Source organism: Falco rusticolus, chromosome 4 (assembly GCF_015220075.1).
Source record: "Falco rusticolus isolate bFalRus1 chromosome 4, bFalRus1.pri, whole genome shotgun sequence".
NCBI lineage: Eukaryota > Metazoa > Chordata > Aves > Falconiformes > Falconidae > Falco > Falco rusticolus.
In genome coordinates, this window is record NC_051190.1 from 24,613,682 (window position 1) to 24,630,499 (window position 16,818).

At 37.9% G+C, this 16,818-nt stretch overlaps 1 protein-coding gene and 1 long non-coding RNA gene across 6 annotated transcripts in view; both read right to left on the reverse strand.

Annotated features, from left to right (window-relative positions):
- Positions 1–16,818, reverse strand: part of LOC119147095 (BTB/POZ domain-containing protein KCTD5) — a 37,146-nt gene that overhangs the window by 19,931 nt on the left and 397 nt on the right. For 3 of the 5 annotated variants that reach the window (XM_037385641.1, XM_037385640.1, XM_037385639.1), the window contains exons 2-5: positions 6,811–6,919; positions 5,594–5,685; positions 4,360–4,455; positions 1,110–1,226 (exon numbers count right to left, since the gene is read on the reverse strand). In XM_037385641.1, coding sequence (XP_037241538.1) covers positions 1,110–1,226; positions 4,360–4,455; positions 5,594–5,685; positions 6,811–6,919 — 414 coding nt within the window. The remainder of the gene's footprint in view (positions 1–1,109; positions 1,227–4,359; positions 4,456–5,593; positions 5,686–6,810; positions 6,920–16,818) is intronic. The other 2 variants (XM_037385643.1, XM_037385642.1) reach the window with 1 other exon arrangement.
- Positions 7,511–16,815, reverse strand: LOC119147096. Its single transcript, XR_005103945.1, has 2 exons — positions 12,396–16,815; positions 7,511–12,341 (listed from the first exon to the last, which is right to left on the reverse strand). It is a non-coding gene; the product is annotated as an uncharacterized LOC119147096 (long non-coding RNA).

Below are 16,818 nucleotides of genomic sequence, written 5' to 3' on the forward strand. Positions count from 1 at the left end.
AACTAGGCAACATTCCAGGTTTAAAATCTGGAATTGCATGGCTAAGTGCCCATGTGAACTCATAGGCAAGATTCGGCTCATATCAAGCCACTTTACTGTCATGTTACCTTCATGACGTTATACAGATCTTTCAGACTGAGTGAGCATACATATAGCAAGGAAAAGAACAAGTACTCAGAGTATTTTACTAATGAAAAATACCACAGAACACCAGGTTCCCAAATCAATTCATATATGACACTTCAAAACAGAGCACAGCTACTTAAAGAACTGGAAACTGCCTCCAATGTTACTTGTTAGCAAAAAATCCCTCCCAGACTCTTCAACACTGGGAAGTAACACAGCAATTTAAAAAGCCGTGACCTGAGGGTGAGGGGAAAGATGAGACAACCCAAAAAGCCAGTAAGTGAAGCTATGATCCTTCATTTGGGTTTTGAGGAAATTTCCCAAGGGGGGAAAAACCCAAAACAACAAAAAATAAAGCCAACCCCCCCCCGCCCCCCCGGACTTTCTTCCCACTTGAGACAAGATTTAAAACTGCTGGTTTTGTTCTCCCCTCATTCTTCCACATTTTATTTCTGAAAAATTCTGTTATTTGATGTTCCAGTTTAAAAATATTTCATCTGCCTAAAAGAGCGGTTAACTTCTGAGTTAGCAGAAATAAAGGGTTTGAACTCAGAATAAAACTGGCTATTAGGTGGATGAAATACACTCGAACTGGGGCAATGATTAACAAAGAAATGTCCCTTTCTGAACCCAGTGAACTCGAAGCTTTGTTTACAGGGCTCCTAATGTTTGGATCAAAGGCTGCTAACTTTGGAGGAAGATTTAAGGAAAAGTCACCTATTGAGAAAGTAAGAACTTTTCTTAAGGAAAACCCTTAACTAAGTAACTGGGGGTGGGTGGGTTTGTTGATTGCTGTTTTATTATTTTTACAATATAAACATTCATAATGTATAATGAAATACTGTGAATAAAAGCTAGTCACAAATACACACAAATTACTATGTGCTGTACATCCAGGAATAAAGTGGAATGATTTGAAAGCAGCAGAAACGCAAGGAGGCCAAGCATATCAGTGTGAGGGCAAAAAGAAAGGTGTGACACACCTCACTGCAGCATTTCTGGAAGCATCTCTCTTCCCCTTTCACTTCCCGTGACACTATGAGCAGATACTCTGACTGCTGGGCCCGGCCACAGCTGTACTGGGAACCTATACTGACAAGCTGAAATAACCAATCAAAGCAAAACACAAAAAGAAACCTTTGTAAAGCTGAAGCACATACTGTTGTCCAAATCATACAAATAACAGATGAGCTGAAACGTTCAGGTAACATTTACTTGCCACTAGAACAGGTTGCTATCAAGGTACAACTTTAATTTCAACATACTTCAAATTTATGGAGGCAGTTGCAAAGCCCTTTGCAATTTCAAGGGAAGTTAAGAACTACTGATAAGTCAGAAAACTCCCCACATCACTGTGGTGTAGCCAACTACTCTGTAAAACATAAACAGTTTGGTGCATTATGAAAGTGAGCATTATTTTCCTGTCATAGTTGCCATGTTGCAGAAGGTAACGTGGATATAAGACTGGAAGGTGTTATATAAAGCTGATATATATATATCTCAAGGCTGGGTATGAAAGAGCTTAATCTTGTTCCAGATATTGATAAAATACAGCTCAGGAAACATATGAAGTCAACTGGAGGAAAAAAGTTTGGTGCTCTAAATTGGTTTTAGAAGATGTAATTTACAGAAGATCCAAGAAAATACCTGGAGTGGAAAAAGCTGTCTGTCTTGTTCCCATAAAAATCAGTACCAAGAACTCTGTTCACACTTGCCAAATTTCTAATAACTCAGAAGTTCAAAACCACAGCTGAATTTCTCAACTTCTTATTACAAAAATTATTTTAACTTAATAATGCATGGTAATTCCTAGCTCATTTAATTTAAAGCATAGCCTGTCAGTGCACTTAAGAAAGATCAGAACTTTAAATTAAGTGTGAACAACCAGAAAAAAATTGCCTATTTGAGTAAACTGGAGATTACTATTGATGAGAAGGCTCATGAAGAATGAATTATTACTTTTTTTATCCTGTTGTTGTTATGTGAATCATTTTGAAGGCAGCAGCTAAATACCATCCTTCTATACAGTAAATGTATTTAAGACAGCACTATGGTGCAACACTCAGGTTACACTCAGCATTAAAATTTACATGACTGGCATCTAAAGCCTTTGTATGAAGCAACTTTGTAAAGCCCAAAGTTTCTCTTTGTGCAGTATTGCCAAAACATTGTTTTTTTCTGATTGCCTGAAAAGGTAACAATTGAAGTAAAAGATCATCTACAAAATAACCCACTGAAATCACAAAAGTGGGGCAGCACAACTATTGCCAGTAATTTTTGAACTTGGACTGATACATGACTGCAGTATCCTAGCAGCACTTTCACTCCTACTCTTTGTAAAAGTGCATCATTACATCCACCTAAGTGCACCAGAAGATTAACATCCTCCAGTCCTATTTAATCACCACATCCAATTGTATTTTACAAGAAAATTTTGAAATGTTAAGGGGAAAGACATATTTCTGACCAAAACCAACCACTAAAAGATACTATATGTGGCACAGAGCACAAGGACTCTCAACCCATAGTAATATTACGCCTCTGAAAAAGCTGATGATTTCTACCCCACCAATGATAATATGTACGAAGTGTGGTAGGTGCCACCCCAAAGTCTGCTTCTGAAGGAAGCATGCTGCTGAGCAACACAGGTTTAGAAAAGATAAAAAGTTACCAAAATGCTACAGTGTTGTCAGATCCTAACAATAAAACTGTTTAGATTATACAGAATATTCTAATCATGTTTCACATGAATGGTGTCTGCTAAAAGCAGGTCTGCAATACAACCAAAAGAGAGGATGGACTAGTCTGAGGTAACGAGAAGCTGAGTATTATGAGACCATACAGCTGTTGTGTTTATGTACCTCAAACTGGGCGTCCAAGAGAAAGCAACATGGGGGACGGAAGATGTAAAAAGAAAGCTGATGAAACAAGGACATAATGTTTAAGAAAACCACTTGAAATTTTCCAGTTCTAAAAGATTCTAAATTCTAAAAGAGATTGTAATATTTTTTTCAGCAGTTGTACTGTCACAGCAGTACCGCTCCCAAATACAATATCCCCAAGGAATACAAGGCTTTAGGACAGGTAAAAGCCATAGTATCATTTAATCTGTTAAAAAGTAAAGAATCTGTATTTGTAATGAAAGCGAGTTTCTCATGACAATGAAGAGCGTAAAAAAAATTTTTGTCAATGTACTGGTCAAGAAATAGTCATGTGTATTACATGACAGCTTTTCCTAGGGACTTACATTCAGCTTCTGGCATGCTAAACAGACCTGCTAACACCTGAGCCAGAGGACTGAAGCGTAAGGAGCTTTTTCTGTGCTGGTTTAGTTTATTTGATCATGGCCATCTCCATGACACCAGCAGCTTACACATTTCATCAAATATAAACAGAACATTCTCTTTTACCTTTGTGTGCCATACTTTTTTAAAACGTTGTTTTGTTGTGTTATTAGAGTGAGACTGCACATGACAAGAGCTTTGTGCTTACTCCAGCCTCTCCTACAGCTGGCACCAGACGCTGCAAAAAGTGCTGGTAGCTGAGCACTTGTGTCTCGCTCAAGAGTTAACAGATTCCTTGCTCCAATGCAGTTTAAATATTCTGGTAGGTTAGAAATGTGAAGGATGAAGCGGCCACTTAGTTTCTTACCTACAGAGATTAGCAAAGGTAACAGAGATCTTGCAATTTTACAATACATTCTTGAATGTACACACAAACTGACTTTTATGCAGGGCAAAGAATGAAAACATTCACGTAGCTCACACCTATCCAGCTTCACATTCATGCTGGTTACATTCACCCTCCTACGTGTATCCGTCCTTTATCTGAAGAACCCTTGTTTGGGCCTGACAAACATTCATCTCCCAAGCTAATCTCTTTTACTCAGAGCTCTTTATATCTGACCTACCATTTGTACAAACTTGTAGTAGTTAATTTTAATTTATTCACCTTTCAAATGCTCGTGTGTAACCACTGAAGAATTAAGCTTCAAACATGATGTAGATGTTTTTATAGAAAGTTAGCACAATGTACCTCCTGGGAAGCTACAATTTTGTTGTTCTCTGACAATAATACAAATATAAAATTTTAACTTAACTATGTATCTTTATCTATCCAATTTCTGAAAATGACTGGACTTAAAAAAGATGCATAGAATTGACTTTATACTCCTCTTTCACATAATGGAATTTTTAGAAGACTTTGTAACTATATCCTGTATGGTTTTTTTACCTGTTCAAATTTCCAGCCATCGGACATTGTGGAAACCATTTGAGTGAGTTCCTCTTCCTGGCACTGCAGCACCCTGTACACATGTTTGACTGGCACCTTCAAGAAGAAACATAAGATGCTCAATACAACATGGACTTCACTGTGTTTGTGACTTGTCTAAAGTTGCCCTTCCTCTTTAGAAACAGTAAACAACAACACCTTGAACACTCCGCCTTTCAAAAGAAATCTCATCTGTTCAGAATCACCTTGCAGAAGACTCAATGCTTAACAAATGTTTCAGGGACTAAAAGTGCTACTTAACAGTTACAACAAAATATTCTTAAGACTTACCTATCATTCCATGTGGTAGCAAACCACATCATTCAAAATCAAGGCTGAGGTTCTGCAGAGGCTAACTTTATGGAATGTCTGACCATATTCAAAAGTCTTTTATTTCCCTATCAAAGTTTCCCATGCAGAGCAACAAATAAGTAGGACCATTTCAGCTGAAACCCTTTAGAAAATGCTATGAGAGCAACTCTGCTATCCCACAACCCGACTTCAAGAGAAATCTGCAACATGATTTTGTAATGTCTCCATGAGCGCTCAGTTATCAGGGAAGGCCAGAGTGGCAGAGCTAAAGAACAAACTTGAATACTTTCTTTACTTAACAATTCCCCTATCATATTCACTTCCATGAAGAAATAATCATGAGCTGCTATGAGAAGAGGCAGATTCTTCTTAGCTACATAGCACTACAAATAAAGAAACTAACTTTGCTACAAAAGCGTGTCACAGGAGCTGAACAGCATCAGTACATATGCTGTATAAACACACTGTATAAACATACAGTATAAGTAACAGTTGTACTGTAGGTAGGCAATCTCATCATATTCAGAGTATTTAAACATGAGAAAAATATATTCTGCAAAAGCTGTTTTCTAAAATAACTATTTCCAGAAATTATATTATGACAAATTCTGCTACTACCAGACATTTTTGATCAATTCTTTAGAATGTTTTCTGTTTTTGAACAAGAACTAGAACCATACGTCTGTGTCCTTTGTAAGCGGACTAGCAGGTACTGGCGATTTAGAATATTAGTCTTTGCATCCTAATAGTTCCAGCTCAGCCAGTGATGGAAGCCATGCAGTACCTTACTGGGGAAAGGAGCAGTTAAGGAAAACAAAAATGGAACCCACCCACTACTTGCCATAGAACAAATAATCAAAACCACACTAGAAAACAGCCTCACCTGTGAGATCTTGCTGTCTCTTTCTCTTATTTTGTCCTTTACCAATTTTATTAGTGATGTGATATTGTAGAATTCAGCCTCTTCCAGTACACCTAGTATGAGAACATTTTTTGGAAAGACAGTGTAACCAATGATTCCAGGCCAAAACCCCAACCAATTCCTAAGATTATCTTCTCTACGGCTATGGAAAATGATTTCTCTTGCCCTAGTAAAAGTTTGTTTACCAGCCTAACAATTCTGGCTTTGTTCAGGCACATGTAGTTCAAAGTTTAGCTCATTCTGACAAACTGTCCTAAAAAACCCCCGAAGAAAACTGATGCCATTTCACATACAGAATGAGAGGCTGGACACAAAAAAAAGGGAGCACAAATGCCATTCCATAGCAGACCGACTGATCACCACAGCTCAGCCCCTGCCTCAGGCTGGAATACGAAACAGAAATTAAAACAATCCCTCTGGAAAGCTCTGCAGCTCCAAGCGTGCAGAAAATTTTTCTTCCTGTCGTTTGAGATATCAGACCCTGAAACAAAAGCTTAAAGATGTATACTGCAGACTGCTCCCACTCACATGTTCAAGCCTTACCTGTTCTCCACACATACTATGTGTTTAACAATGCACATGGAAATTATGTTTCACACTATTTCCTGCTAGTATTGTTAGACTGTGTTTCTCTTTGTCCAATTTCTTCAAAACCTTATTAATACAGTTTTAGTACTACATGGTTTAAAACAGTCATCCTCCATTAGTGTAAAGTAGATCATCAGTTTGGGACAGGGAGGGAGAAGCTGGGGTCAGAATTTACTCTTCAAAAGCATATTCCACACATCTGAACAACCCAGAACTGCATTCTTACTTCGCTTTACGTTTTCTAAATCTTGTTTTGCAGCCAGTATTCTTTTGCTTGAATCCAAATATTTCACACAGTCATGCAGAAAAGATACAAGATTATACAATAATGGGCATCTCTCCTCATATTTGAATATTTATGCTCTCTTTCTAACTGGGGATGGGGGTTGTGAAGTCAGGAATCATACTCAAAACACTCAAATTACAGCATATACTATAACTGCATGATACCCACCAGCTTCACTTGAAACAGATCGAAATGCTACACTGATTAAAATTTACCATTTACTTGTAAGTTAATTTTGGTGACTCAAAAGCAATGAAAATAATAAGCAAGTGACAAGAAAGCAGGAGATTTAGTAACATCTTACCTTCCTCAGCCAGGTCCTTGTTAATAACCAGCTTCCCATGTCTGAGATAGTTCAGCACTGGCCCAAAGTAGGTTGGGTCTCTGTCTATTAAATAGGCACCCGTTTCATCCTAGATTAGAGAAAAAAAAACACCAACCAAACAAAAACAAACCAAACAAAACCCAAAACACACAAAAAAAAACCCCAAGCAAACAAACAAACAAAGCCAAAAACCCCACAATGATTTGAACATCCAAGCAGGAATTCAAGCTAATATTCAGCTTTGCATCTGAATAGCAATTAGGTATTCAGACACAGTCACATTCCTTAAAGCCAAATTTATTAAACGCATTATAAGGAATTTAACAACAAAGTTGTAATTGTATCAGACTGATCACTTGATTCAATCATGTACTACACAACTTCTCTTACCTGATCAATTCCCCCCAAGCCCTCATAAAAAGATTAATAACATTGTTAGCATGAAAGATCTAAGTAGTAAGTGAGAACACTGAAAATTAAAGTTAAAAGTAACACTTAAAAACAGGAAACTATCGTTTTGTTTGGAAACCTGAAGAATCAGAACAAAGGCTGTATTCCAGTGAGGTTCAAATACCAGCTTTTCTTTCTTCTTTTTTTTTTTTTTTTTTTTTTAAATTTCATAGAATCACAGAATATCTCAAGTTGGAAGGGACCCATAAGGATCATCAAGTCCAACTCCATTAAAGGCAAACAAACCTATCTTCTCTTTAACCTCAACAGGTTGTTCTAAAAACATTTGGTTTTGTCTTAGCTCAGATGTACAAATACTCACAGGCTACTGAGAATGGCTGTGTACCAAGCAAGGGTTGTATGTGCATCTTCTAAAAAACCCAAAAGTATACTGAAGATGCAGTTCCTACCTACCTCACGCAGACAAAGAGAGATAGATCAAACTAACTGATGCTCAGTTTACTGAACACTGCACAGCATTTTGTGGAACACAAAATACAGTTCAAGAAATTCACCTGCATAGATGATATTCTTGACAAAGAGATAAAGAAGCAAAATTGATTATTTCCTACATAATTTAGAGTCTGTGTGTGAACACTTGTGATCAGTGCAGTACTGACATACTTTGTGCTAGCCAGAGGTCTAAGGAAGACTGGTAAGACAGATATCTCATAGATCCGCTGCTCCTCCTTTCTACTGTCCAGTGGATCACTGCCAGCATTAATCCTTTAGTACCTAAAGTTTTGGTGCAGTAGATATCCTACAGATATACGCTGGAGAGATGTGGCAGCACCCCAAATATTTTTTTTATTTATTCTTATTTCTAATATAGTAGTTTACAGAAGATACTAAAAAAGCATCAGTACTAACAACAAATCCTAGTTAAATTTGAATCATTCTCCCCCAAAACTACATGTGATAGTAATACCTGCTCTTCCACATGAAAAAACATTCTACTGACCCAATCCTTTGCATCTGGGCATTAATGTGGATAGGTACGATTTGAACCATGATACCTGAAGACTCTCTCTACTTAACAGTATCTAAAGTTCCTAAAATGTTTTATTGGAAAAAGGATGGTAGATGTCTTTTCAGGCACATGGATTTAGTTTCTGAATAACTGTGCTTGTCTAACCAGAGTTGGTAGAACGTAGAAAGACCACAGCCTGAACTACAAACAACATAAACATCCTTCTGTAGTTAAAAGCTAAATGCTTTACACACTCAGACACACTGCCATTTTAGAAATGAAGGGGTGTCATAGTTTATATAAAATTAACTGTTCAAGAAAATGGTAATATATTAAAACATGCTGTCAGTTAACCTACACTCAGAGCATACAGTGCTTCATGAAGTCTAATCACAATTTCTTCTGACCTAAACTCATAGTCTCACAGAAGCAAGACTATGCACCAAACCCAGTAGACAGATGAAGTACAGAAAATGGTGTACTTTTAAGGGTTGACATTTAAATATATTTACAGTACCAAAACACTTCAAGAATGAACAACCTACAGATACAACCCAAAGAAATTAAATTAGCTGACAAGTGTATGAATTATAAGCTGAAAAGTATTATTTAATACAGGAACAGAAACCAGTGCAGTTGGAAAGGAAGATCTAAACCTGATGAAATGAAACACTGTTTTAAAGAAAACAGCACAGTCTTTGGTCATCAGTTGAACTGAATTAAGAAGCATACAGGCTTACAAAACTGGAATTCCTCTCAGTTAAGGGAAAAAAAGTCTCTAGAAACAAGCTTCTTCAATAAGATTATTGTAATCTTTTACACTACAGTGTTTTCTCACATCACTCTCTAAAGTCATGCCGGCCACCAGCCCTACGCCATTACAGAGACAGACAGGTAGGTCACAGAAGCAAAATAACTAAAAAGCTCTACAGGAAATCTCAAGTAACAATGGTTACTTCACTCCTTACACGAAAGGGCCAAATAAAAAAAAGCAGATATTTTTTTTTTGTCTGTTTACAGACTACAGTGCCTGAAATTACTCTTAACTGAGTAGATTTCTGTATATTACACAAGCTCCCAACAAAACCACAAAGGGAACAAGCTATGTCAGGTCTTCTCTTTCAAATTCTGCCTAATGAGGTCATCAGCAGACTGCATTACCTGAACTCCTTAGCCTAGCATGCACATCAGAGTTTATTATTAGCACTTGTACCAAAAATGCTTTACACATACTGACGACATCCACTCTATGAAATATAAGAATTGCATGTTTTCTACCTATCTTTAATCATTTTCCTCATCATCCACAAACTTTCTTTTTTTCCATGCTATTGTTCCTCACCTTTTTTTTTCTGTTACACTGTTCCTTTCCTGACCGCTCAAATTTTCTTCCTCACCAAATTACCATCTAGAATCTATAAAAATGTTTAATCTTCACATCGATAAACACAAATGCTATACCAAACACGTGTACTACACCACACAAATCAAGTGCCATCTCACTAGTGTCATAGTTTACTCTGTGAAGCCCCTCCAGCAACTACATGTCTTCAAAAAATATTAAAAAAGAAGAAAAAAGGAACCCAAAAGTCTTACAATTTATGGTGTAATAGTAACTTCTTTTTTACATTAGTAATTATCAATAGTTAAAGTTTAAGAGCTCTGGCTAAGTTCTTACAGTGAGCAATCCAAATTCTGTCAACAGCATTCGCTTCAGTGTGTAAATTCCACGCAGAATTACGAGTAGACTGAACAATTCAGAGTAACTGGGCACTTGCATACCCATATTACAGATATGGAAAACATGCACTAATTAACATTCTTCCAAAGAGAATTATGTGTTTTGGACTTTGGACCTTACAACTCAGGTATCCTGTAGACTAAAGCCTGAGAGTCAAGCCCCAAAATGTAAAGAACATTTTAAAAATATGCAAAGAATGCACAAGCAAAAGAGCCACAAAACTGACTGCCTAGGTATCTTCCTATAGAAAATACCTTCTCACTCCTCCTTTACAGTAAGCTGCTTGATTATCCTTCAATCTGAAATCACCAAGAAAAGCCGATTATGCTAGATCTTTAAAGATGTTTATGTAAACATAAATCCAATAAAAGCTGACATAGTAATGTAGTCATCTGTTCCACTTAGAACTCAAAATATGGGTTATAAATCTTTGCACAATTTTGGGATATTGTCAGGATTGGCTTCATCCACACATTCATGAAAACACACTGTATTCTCATTGTAATTCGCTTTTTGGACACTCTTTCTAAGGAAACATTTTTGTTTTATTGTACGGTATGAATAATAAATTGCACTTCAAATGTGATTTAGACAGTTTAAATGTGTAGCTACAGTTTGTGCCAGTGTAACTGAACTAGCCCTAAACTAGCTTGAATGTTAATAGACTGTGTTGCCCCAGCTATGCTACTTCCTCTGCTAACTAGTTAATTAGGTTTTTACAAGCTTTGAGCAAGTTTGAATCTTGACTGACACAACCAGTGTAGGTATTTTGAAGCCATTTCCCAGGTTTCAGGTGAATACTACAAACACCAGATAAATCCATATTCTAATAACATCTCGGTTTTCCCTCTTGTAGATGTATTCTATACAAACAGGCGTTAATGTTTACCAGAACAGCAGCTGAAACTCAAGTTTCCTCTCTCTTCAGTATAGTCACATCACCTCACGTTTCAACCTCATAGGTGTTCCATACAAATTGTGCTACTCTTCGTAAGGATGCTCAAAGCAAATGCTCCAGTCATCTTTCTGCATCCAACACAAAAGCAGTAATTAACCACATGGGTGTTTGTATCTTTACCCAGCTCTATTTTTGTACTAAATTCTTCCCTCTACCAAGAGTTTTTCCTTCCTTGTCCATAAGTACTAAACCTTTCCCATACCTGCTCCTTTTTACAAGGACATCATTTAAAAGACAACATTGCTGAGCTACAGTGAAGACCGTATTTGTTTATTGTCACTCTCCAACACCAATGTTTAGTCCAAGTTACAAATACCATGGAATTTTAGAGGAAGCCTAATAACTTGCTCTTAAATTTTCAATCACCTGGTTCAGCATACCAATGAAAAGTCAGCGTAGCTCAGAATCGTATTCTTTCTCCCTTAAGAATTAACCCTATTGTGTATCTACAGTCCAGCATTCATGGAGACAGGAGACTCAAAATGCACATGTATTTTCAAAGAATTTGAAAAATATTGCCAAAACATGTAAATGATCATGTATTCCAGTCTCAAACATTTCTACTTCAGTCTTTATAGAGACTGAGGCTCAAAAAAACCATAATGAATACTTAGTCTGATCTTCATTTAAAACATACACAGCACTCAATTTATTTACAGTGAAATTTAACCTTTAGAAAGCAATGATGAAACCTAGCCATTTTGTGCAAGCCATTCCGGTAACTAATTACTGTCACTGTTAAAAATATGTACTTTCTAGCCTGCACACCTATAGCTTCACGCTTCACTAGCTGGATCTTACAATACCTTTGCTAGACTGCACAGACTTCACTTTTAAGATTTCTAGTCTCCATGTATGTACTTCTGGACTGAGAAGTCACTCCTTAAACTTCTTGCCAAAAAAATCCCCAGTTTTGCTCTTTACAACCTTCCACCAAATTGTATTACATCTTGTGACTTACCCTCCAAGTTCTCCAATTTCTGCAGTGAACTTGAATTGTGAATACTAGAATCAGGTACAGGATCCCAGTAGGACTCAGAAGGAGGACCAAATACATACATCTCCCTAATCCCATTTAACCTTCTTCCTGAGAACTGCATTAATACACTAGCTGAAATGTCAAAAGTGTATTTCTAGTTAATTATCTTTGTTGAGGTCAAAACTGGTCCAAAGACTTCTCAAATACTTTTCCAGAATGGACACACTCCGAAACCACACTGCCAACTCTTGGCTCAAAGCCGTGTGCTTTTAGATATGTGGGTATCTAAAAAACTGACATGACTTACACATACTGAGCAAGCCGAAGTTCTACTAAAGGCAGCAACATGCACAGAAATACAACAGTATCTGGCACTAAATCTAGGTTTAGAGATAATTATCTCCCCTACCCCCTGTGCTTTTTAGATCTTGAGCTAGATGCCCAGAACACATTTTTCTCAAACTACATCACCTAAAAACTTTGAGCATCAGCAGACGGCCAGTACTAATCAAAACTACACTAATAACAAAACCCACCTAACTAGTCAGAAGTCTCGTGCACAAATAAGTTTACCTCAGAATAATGACTACAATTAAGTTACTTTTTAGTGCTGCCAGTAAGATTCTTCTAAAACACTCAGTGCTTGCTTCCTTCCTTCTTTAACAGATTCCACCTCAGTAGAATTATACTTAACTTTAAAAATGCATCAAAAATCAAGTGTGAATACTGTTGCCAAAAACCTTATTAAGAAAGGCTGACAGTCTTCTCACTTAGGGGAAAGTTTAAAGAATGATAGAACAGTTTATAAAAGAAAAACTGGTATATAGATAAAATAGGCAGATGCTGACACCAGGAAATACCTGGCAGTAAAACTTACCGTACAAGCATCAAGTAAGTTAAACAAGGATGAACAAGTGAGCAAGACTCTGCTTGTCTTATTTTTACGTACTCATCTCTAAAGCAAGATTTAAATACTCCAGAAAACAAAACCTATTGTGAACAGCAGGATGACCACTACCACTCATTCATTTGCTCAAATAATTCTCAAATAGTCTTAAATACAAAGAAATCTTAAACAGAAAGATACGTACGACATTGTGAAACGTACCGAATTCAGAGAATCAACATCACTACCTCATTCCATTCAACACCAGTTTTGCCATAGGGTGTGCCAAGGTTTATCTTTCTTCTGTTGCAACTGAAAACATACCTGATTGCAAGACAGGCTGCACAGCTTTGTTCAACATTAGCATGTGAAATAATGTAAAGGCAAACGTGCCACCTTTCTTGAAGCCTTTCAATTCTTTTTAACAGCAAGCATTAAGGAAATCCTATGATTTATGCAAACAACAAAAACCCCCATGTTGGTGTAGAAATTCCAGTAGAGGAAAATCACTATGTATGCAACTGACACTTGTGAAGTGCAACCCATGAACTATTTCAGTTTCTTGTTCTCATTTCTAATAAACTCACCCATTCAGCCTCTTTCGGAACTTCTTAATATATCAACATGATTAATTTTGGTATGCTTCACTGGTTGACTTTAGGCAGAAACAGCTCTATTATTAATTTTTGGGTTTGCTTACAGGTCTGTTCTTATCTGAGATAAGCATTTCTCATGGCTTCGTTTTCTAAAGATTCTGATTTGGCAATCTTGCAAAACAAGAGTGTGAACTAAACTTTTATCTTCACAGACATATATTTACTGGTGTACGAGTTAGTTTAATTACTGGCTCTTCTGCTTGGTCTTGCTTCTAGATATGCAGTCTGCCCACACCCTTTTGTCAGCTGGGACATTAGAGGTCTCCACAAGCTGGTTTAACTTAAAAAATTATACCTCCTCTTTCATTTTTCCTGAGCTACATATCACATGGAGCATGATCAGGGGACTATGAAACGTGCCTATGAACTATAAAACGTGTTTTGTATTATGAGCACGATTCAGTATTAACCTCTTGAAAATACAGCTAAAACTTCCCAAAGTGAGTTACTGAAGTGCATCCCAGACAAATTCCCCACACAGGAAACATGATATACATTGTTAAGGCTAGTTCTTCCAAACAGAGGGCTGCGGCTATTGGTTTCGATAACGTCATCTGCTGGCCCATCCCTCAGGATTCTCCCTGCCCCACCTACTCGACATCCTCATCTGGAGGCAGAGGCAAGTATGTCTGGGGTGGGTGTTAACAGGCATCAGCCTACATATGAGCTCAAATACACATTCTCACTTTAAAGTTTAAAACTAGGTGTCTAAAACCCATGGGATTTTTAGGAAGAAAACACAATTTGGAATCAAACCCAGGGAATTACAGGTCAAAGACCAGATCTAATGCTCCAGGCTTTAAGAGGGCAGTATCTTTATCTGTTAGCTGCACCTTGTAAGAACGACTGATTTATGCGCACAAAATTGCACTATGTGGTAGTCATTGTAAGTAATCTTTAGCATATGACCGAGAAAGATCTATCAACTTATTATCAGGTTACAGCTCATAATGGCACTCCCAGAAGCAACACCATGAGGGAAAAAACAAATCTGTTACTATCAGATTTTGATTTACATGCACGTAGCAAAGGAGAAGAACCAGAGTCCAGGATGATAACACAAATACCATCAATTATTCCCTTGTCGTATCTGTGCTCATCAGTTAAAGGCATCTGATATTTCAAAACTAAACCATACAATCTATTGATATGCTATCATAACCACATGGTACATTCACAAACTTGTGAGACGTCAGGGAAGTCTTTTTTTCCTCTTGAAAGGAATGATATTTGTTATCATTCAGAGGGGAAAAAAAGGCATTGCTCAGATTACGGAGATGAAGATTCTAAAGATTCTGAATCAAATCCTTGGAAGAAAGGCTCTATGTGTTTAAGTGATCTTGGGTACAGTACTCTAAGAGGTAGGTCACTTCTACAAAATCCAAGATGACAAGTGACTGCAGGAACCAGGCTCTGAATGAAGTGAAAAATCAATGACCACAGACGGTCAAGACAATGGAACATGAAACTCTGACAAACAGTGTACTGAAAAGAAGACCATAGCCCATATTTAACCACGAAAGACTTTGCTTTTTGTACATCAAATTGAAGACATCCAGGTTTGTAAGCCTAGAGAATACTTCTTTAAATAACAGGAATTTCTCTAAATCTACTTGTCTCATGCTACTGATCTGCACAATAATCTATTAAAGATAACTATACCAGCTACAATTTTCTTAAAAAGGCTACTTGGAACGAAAGGGCAATGCAATTTGTTTGGGCTTACTAAAGGGGTTTCAATAGACTTCTACAATGGCAAAAGAAGATGACAGTCATATCTAAGCAGCTCAAATAAAATACAGGCATGTTCCTTGTAAGCAAAGGATATATTTCTATAGCTGTGACTGCAGCTAGCTTTAAGTTGTCATGTATGCTATTAAAGACTATAACTACGTTAGGTCTACCAATGTGGAAAAAGAATTCATCGTCTCTCCATATTCTACCAAATAGCTAAATAATCTGAGCATAAATTTATGATTCCCAAAAAGGTAAGTACAGTAAAAAAGAAAATGTTTAGATTAGTAGCCTCATGAAATTTTTGCAAGATAGCAACACCTCACTGACTGCGCTTGTGAAAGATGATTTCATCAACTGGTGAAAAAAGGCAGCCAAATGCCTTAATTAGAACTAAAGCATTGCTTCTAAAAATATGCCTTCTCGCTGTCTCTGATGATATTGAGAGAGCAAGCAAACAAGCCCTTTTTTTCAGTGGAACACCTGAAACATGTGCCTTTTATTTAAGAAACCTTAGAAGAAAGCTTTCCTACTCCTGCCCAAGTAAAACCAGCTTCTGACACATCAGCAAGCTACCTACATTTTAAAAATGACTTTTATAGGTCAGTTTGAGCTAATCCTCTTCAAAAGAATCCAAACCAAAGCAAAGACAACAAAAGCCAATCCCCACACCACCACCACCACGCTTTAAGGTATTTTCTCTAATTCTAGAACACTTTTTTTATTCAGGTTCTGTTCTCTATCTTCTTAGGCGTTTAAACATCCTTTCTGGAAGTTATGCATGAGAAAATTTACTACCAGTCTCACTGAAAAAAAATAATTAGTTGACATAGAAAAATCAGCTCTTTTATTTTCCACCTGTTGGTTATATGTTCAAGAGTTATAAGCTGTTCCCTTCTTTTCCTTAAGTGTATTGTACCGGGAGACCATTTTTGGCAGTTTTGTTCCAAAATCTCTTTCAGAGTCAGCATTAGATACAAATACTTTACATCCATTGCCGCATACCACTCCATAAATAAAATTTTAATCAGTAATTTTTCTTTCCCTACTAAAAAATGAGTCAGAATGAATACCGGAATACTCAGCATCACCCCGCATTTGCGGTCCATGCCGAATAAATGATACTTTTCTCAAAGAACTGGTGGAACACAGAACTCTACGGTTAAGTGAGAGCGGTTATTACCCGAAGTACTTTGATCTGCTTCTTGAAATTAAACAAGAGGATGATGACAGTGCAGAAATAACATACAGCGCGGGCAGACACTCCATTAAAACGTTAAAACTCAATCCGGTCAGACAACGTGAAGACGCAAGCAGACAATCGAGCGACCCTGCACGCCCTCCGCTGTGTTTACGAGCAGCTGCGTTACTCGGAAGGCGACGGCTCCGCCGGCCGGGGGGGCCAGCCCGCCCCCGCCGCCCCGCACACGCGCCCCTGAGGCAGCGCGGCCGCCCGTGCCCCGGCGAGCGGCCCCGGCCCCGCGGTCGCACCCCGCAGGGAGGGGACACGGCACGCCGAGCCCCGGCTCCCACGCGGGACCGCGGCACCGCCCGCAACGCTCCCTGGCGCGGCGGGGAGGCGGCCCAGCCCAGGGAGCGGCGCGGCGGGGCCC